Genomic DNA, 4,825 nt, shown 5'->3' on the forward strand with positions numbered 1-4,825 from the left:
TCAATTCGCAGACTGTAAGTAGGGGCAGGGCCGGGAGTTTGGGCACCCTTGGGTTACATCATCGTGATAGAAAATATAATCCTGAAATCAGCAACTGTGTATCCACCCTGTGCCACTATAAAAATGCCCATTAAAAACAAGCGCCGCTCCAAAGGTCTGGACAATAAAGGCTTCAATCTGAAGGAATTATGAAAAAGACTTTGTGCACTTGAAAGAAGCAAAAACTTTATTTAAACAGCACATCTCATGTACAAAGGATGACTACATGAGCAAGGTAGGTATATTTACATAAATGTGATAAGGGGAGCCACAGGATTGGTAGAAACAACTGGATCTCTCAGTACTCTGTATGATCAGCCACAACAGTAAAACCACTCACACGAGATGTATATAACATCCATCATTTCATTAAATTGCCATGTTCTGCTGGGAAACTTCAAATGCCAGTATTCATCACTTACCATGGGCACATTGTGACAGATCAAGCCCCCCCCCACCCAGCAGGACAACAAACCCTACCTCACTGCAAACACTGCTCAGGACCAGCTTGACAACATGACTGACCCGGCCACAAAATGGCCAAGGTCCCAACCGGACTGGGTGTCCTCATGATGAGCTGGAACAATCCTGAGGCCCAGTGCTGCAAAATGATCCACTTCCAATGTCTCGGTCAGACAGGACAGACAGGTTCTGTGCCCATGAGCTGATGTCAAAGCAGAATATTAAGGAGGTAGTTTTAATGTTGTGGCTGACTGAGAATTCACTGAACTCGTGAGAAATATAAATCTGTATCAGGGTAGTATAGACAAGTGGTGTAATGAAACAATCTAAATTATGAGGCATGCTGAGCTAAGAAGGCTCTTATTCTGTGCAGAAGGTCTTTCTTTACGCTGTCTGGCACCAAGGCTGTAAGGAAAAAATGATATCAGTGGCTGTCAACAACTTCTGTGTCTACACTCACACAAACACAACACTGTCACTTTAGATTCATTGAAATATTATGTTTTGTCATATAAACAATGTGGGACACAGAAAAAAGGACAGCCTAGATAGAAAAGTCAATGATGCACTATATTGCCAAAAGTATTTGCTCGTCTGCCTTCACACGCATATTAATTTGAGTGACATCCCATTCTTAATCCACAGGGTGTAATATGATGTCGGCCTACCCTTTGCAGCTATAACAGCTTCAGCTCTTCTGGGAAAGCTTTCCACAAGATTTAGGAGTGTTTATGGGAATTTCTGACCATTCTTCCTAAAGCACATTTGTGAGGTCAGACACTGATGATAGATAAGAAGACCTGGCTCACAGTCTCCACACTAATTCTTCCCAAAGCACAAAGTCGGGTTGAGGTCAGGACTCTGTGCAGGCCAGTCAAGTTCTTCCACACCAAACTCACTCATCCATGTCTTTATGGACCTGCTTTGTGCACTGGTGTGCAGTCATGTTGGAAGAGGAAGGGGCCATCCCCAAACTGTTCCCACAATGTTGGGAGCATGAATTTGTCCAAAATGTCTTGGTATACTGAAGCATTAAGAGTTCCTTTCAGTGGAACTAAGGAGCCGAGCCCATCTCCTGACAAACACCCCCACACCATAATCCCCCCCTCCACCAAACTTTACACTCAGCACAATGCAGTCAGACAAGTACCGTTCTCCTGGCAACTGCCACACACAGACTTGTCCATCGAACTGACAGACAGAGAAGCATGATTTGTCACAGAGAACACGTCTCCACTGCTCTAGAGTCCAATGGCAGCGTGCTTTACACCACTGCTTTCGATTGCACTTGGTGATGTAAGGCTTGGATGCAGCTGCTCGGCCATGAAAACCCATTCCATGAAGCTCTCTACACACTGTTCTTGAACTAATCTGAAGGCCACATGAAGTTTGGAAGTCTGTAGTAATGAAGTTGGTGACCTCTGTGCACTATGCACCTCAGCATCCACTGACCCCACTCTGTGATTTTACAGAGCCTGCCACTAAATTGGCTGAGTTGCTGTTGTTCCCAATCACTTCCACATTGTTATAATACCACTAACAGCTGACTGTGGAATATTTAGTAATGAGGAAATTTCATGACTGGACTTGTTGCACAGGTGGCATCCTATCATGGTACCACACTGGAATTCACTGAGCTCCTGAGAGCGACCCATTCTTTCACAAATGTTTGTAGAAGCAGTCTGCATGCCTAGGTGCTTGGTTGATACACCTGTGGCCATGGAAGTGATTGGAACACCTGAAATCAATTTAGATGGCTGAGTGAATACTTATGGCAATATAGTGTATGTATACTACACACTGTTTTATTCAAATAGAGAAGCTGAGGTACCTCTGCCTTTGGGAGTGATTTCTACAACCAGGTCATCCACGGTAATATGCTCCAAGCCCTTTTCTTTGATGACTTCTGCAAATATCAAAACCAAAAGATGAGTCAGCCTACATTCAGTCTCAACAACACACACACACACACACACACACACACACACACACACACACACACACACACACACACACACACACACACACACACACACACACACACGTGACCTTATAACTTGGAAGACTGGTTTCATTCTCTTCAGGGACCATGAAATAACAGAAAATACAAATTTCATGACAATGGAATGCTTACTGAACCTCCTTGTGAATTAAAAGAATAAATAAAATATTAATCTGCATATATGAGTTTTACTTTGTCTCATATTTGCTACATCTGCCTTTTTTTTTTGTGTAGTTTACTGTATAAAAATGCGACGTGCAATTTCTTTGGGTGTTTTGGGGAAACAATTTAAACTGATGATGCAGAAGTCTCAAAATCTCACAAAAACCTGTGTATCTAATATGACACTTGGCGGTGCTGCGTTAAAGCCAAAATTTAGGTTGTTCATGTACTGTAGCAAACATGGAGTAACATCTTATGTCAACGTCGACTTTAACATGAGTGTGACGAAAATAATCTGCTGAGTACACACAACTTTACAAGGACCTTTTTGAGAGGCTTTGACTCTGCATAGGATGTCTATTTGAAGTTAATGAAGAGCTGTCCCTTGGCTTGCAGTTTGTATCAGAGCACATCCAAGCCACTGCTCAGCACCATGTCATCCAAACCACTGAAGGCAGGTGGATGTGACTCCCAGTGGTTTGATGATTTTTATGCCTCTCTCAACAAGTCTTTCAATTTTTATTTCCTTCACATTGTTTTCTGAGCGAAGGATGACTTACTGTTGGGGACTTTTGATAAATTTCAACAGAGACGTAAAGGTCCCTTTAATATAGTGGAAATGACACTAGTTACAGTTTACAGAAAAATAACATTTAAATATACTCAACCTTTCATACCATAAACTAAAAAGTCAGTTAAAATAAGAAAAGGCTTCTTTAATATTTGTTTTTAATCCCATAATCTGACAGCAACTATCTGATTTGAATGACAACACTGTTTTTACCTTTGCAGTGAGCCTTCATCTGGTCCTTCCAGCCGCACTCAGTGAGCCGAGCCCTCAGTATCTCTTTCAATCTGTCAATAAGATACAAGAACACATCTGATTATTGCCCCCTGGTATCATATCCCAATAAAGTTACAAATAACAGGTGGAAACGTCCACTCTGTTAAGATGACAATCTCTCTATGTAACATCCAGATCGTTCAGAGAGATGCATGGCAGAGAAATGAATATGTGACTTGAGCAGATGCTTCCTGGCTTGAAGCACCGACGGCAGCTCAGTATTTACTACCATCTGCAAGCTAGTTTTCCTGGTGAACATGTTGGTTTTACAGTGGCTGGTAACGCAACCGATACCCTGTGCACTACAGAGCTACTGAAAGAAGACGGCGCTTGTGCATTAAAGTAGCTTTATAGCCAGACATTCAGTGATTAAGTTAGCTTGCTTTTCACAGCACAATATTAGATGCAGTGAGCAAATACAAAGATATAAATAATAATAATAATATAAGAACAACAGCTTACCTCTCTCTTTCCCCCATCTCGGTCAGCTTTTGGTTTATTGTAGCTCTCATTCTGGACTCCTTACTCATAGTTTTTGACTTCCTGCGAGAAACGGAGGAAACACCGCGTTAATGAATCCTGTTAGTTAACAGCACGTAACGGTAACACACTCCATTCAAACTGATAAAGCACTTTAAACAACATTACTTCTCATTCCGAGAATCCATGTTTTTATAGCCAATAAAAATTTACGCTTCACAGCCGAAGTTAAAAGTCAGCGCTCACTTTACGCACCAGAGAAAGTTGAATGCAGAGGTCTCAGTCTTTACCAGAATCGGTGGCGTAGCTACATTAAAAATAGAAATTGTGAAGAAACTGTGCGCGTTAAAGCGAACAAAAAATCTGAAACAAATCACAAGTTGTTTGACTCTGCGGATTTAACCATCACATATTACCTTCCGAGAGGAAACACCGTTTGGGTCGATGGTTCCTACGCCTTGCAGCCATTTGATGCAGTACCCTGTTAGGCCACGCGGTGGCGGTGTTGTTCACTAGATCTAATCTAATGGAGCGCTGTCTGTAGCTCACTTACTTACTGGGGTTTGTCACCAGCTTTTCAAAACACGAATGGGCTATTTATCTTAAGAAAAAAAGGACATTACTTCAGTCTACGAAAACAAAAAGGTTAAAAACAGCTGGTTGCCCGGGGGCTATTTGTAGTTCACTGTATTGGAAATGCAGTTAAAATATGTTCTGTCTGAAGCAAGCACACTCAGTGGTATTTTGAGTTGGATTAAGTGTTAATTATTTAGCTTCCGTGTACAACATTACTTCTTCCAGAACACTTCTTCAGTAGACCTCTTCTACCCCTTTAT

At 41.8% G+C, this 4,825-nt stretch overlaps 1 protein-coding gene across 2 annotated transcripts; it reads right to left on the reverse strand.

The window, feature by feature from the left end:
• Positions 1 to 208: 208 nt before the first annotated feature.
• eny2 (ENY2 transcription and export complex 2 subunit) lies at positions 209 to 4,496 on the reverse strand. Of its 2 annotated transcripts, XM_030750181.1 has the most exons (6): positions 4,406 to 4,496; positions 4,245 to 4,296; positions 3,972 to 4,052; positions 3,450 to 3,520; positions 2,333 to 2,407; positions 209 to 906 (listed from the first exon to the last, which is right to left on the reverse strand). In XM_030750181.1, the coding sequence occupies exons 1-6, from the start codon at positions 4,455 to 4,457 to the stop codon at positions 833 to 835; spliced, it is 405 nt and encodes a 134-aa protein (XP_030606041.1). In that variant the 5' UTR covers positions 4,458 to 4,496; the 3' UTR covers positions 209 to 832. The 2 variants fall into 2 exon arrangements, with proteins under 2 accessions (XP_030606041.1, XP_030606042.1); XM_030750182.1 differs by lacking the exon at positions 4,406 to 4,496 and having other exon boundaries at positions 833 to 906; positions 4,158 to 4,399.
• Positions 4,497 to 4,825: the final 329 nt, after the last annotated feature.

Source organism: Archocentrus centrarchus, chromosome 16 (assembly GCF_007364275.1).
Source record: "Archocentrus centrarchus isolate MPI-CPG fArcCen1 chromosome 16, fArcCen1, whole genome shotgun sequence".
Taxonomy (NCBI): domain Eukaryota; kingdom Metazoa; phylum Chordata; class Actinopteri; order Cichliformes; family Cichlidae; genus Archocentrus; species Archocentrus centrarchus.

Excerpts from the sequence above, each read along its gene's own strand:
- eny2 (XM_030750181.1), bottom strand. The coding sequence starts at position 4,457 with ATGGCTGCAAGGCGTAGGAACCATCGACCCAAACGGTGTTTCCTCTCG. Across the intron at positions 3,521-3,971 it reads GAGATGGGGGAAAGAGAGAG|ATTGAAAGAGATACTGAGGG; the intron begins GTAAGCTGTTGT and ends TCTTATTGACAG. Across the intron at positions 907-2,332 it reads AATCACTCCCAAAGGCAGAG|CCTTGGTGCCAGACAGCGTA; the intron begins GTACCTCAGCTT and ends TTTTCCTTACAG.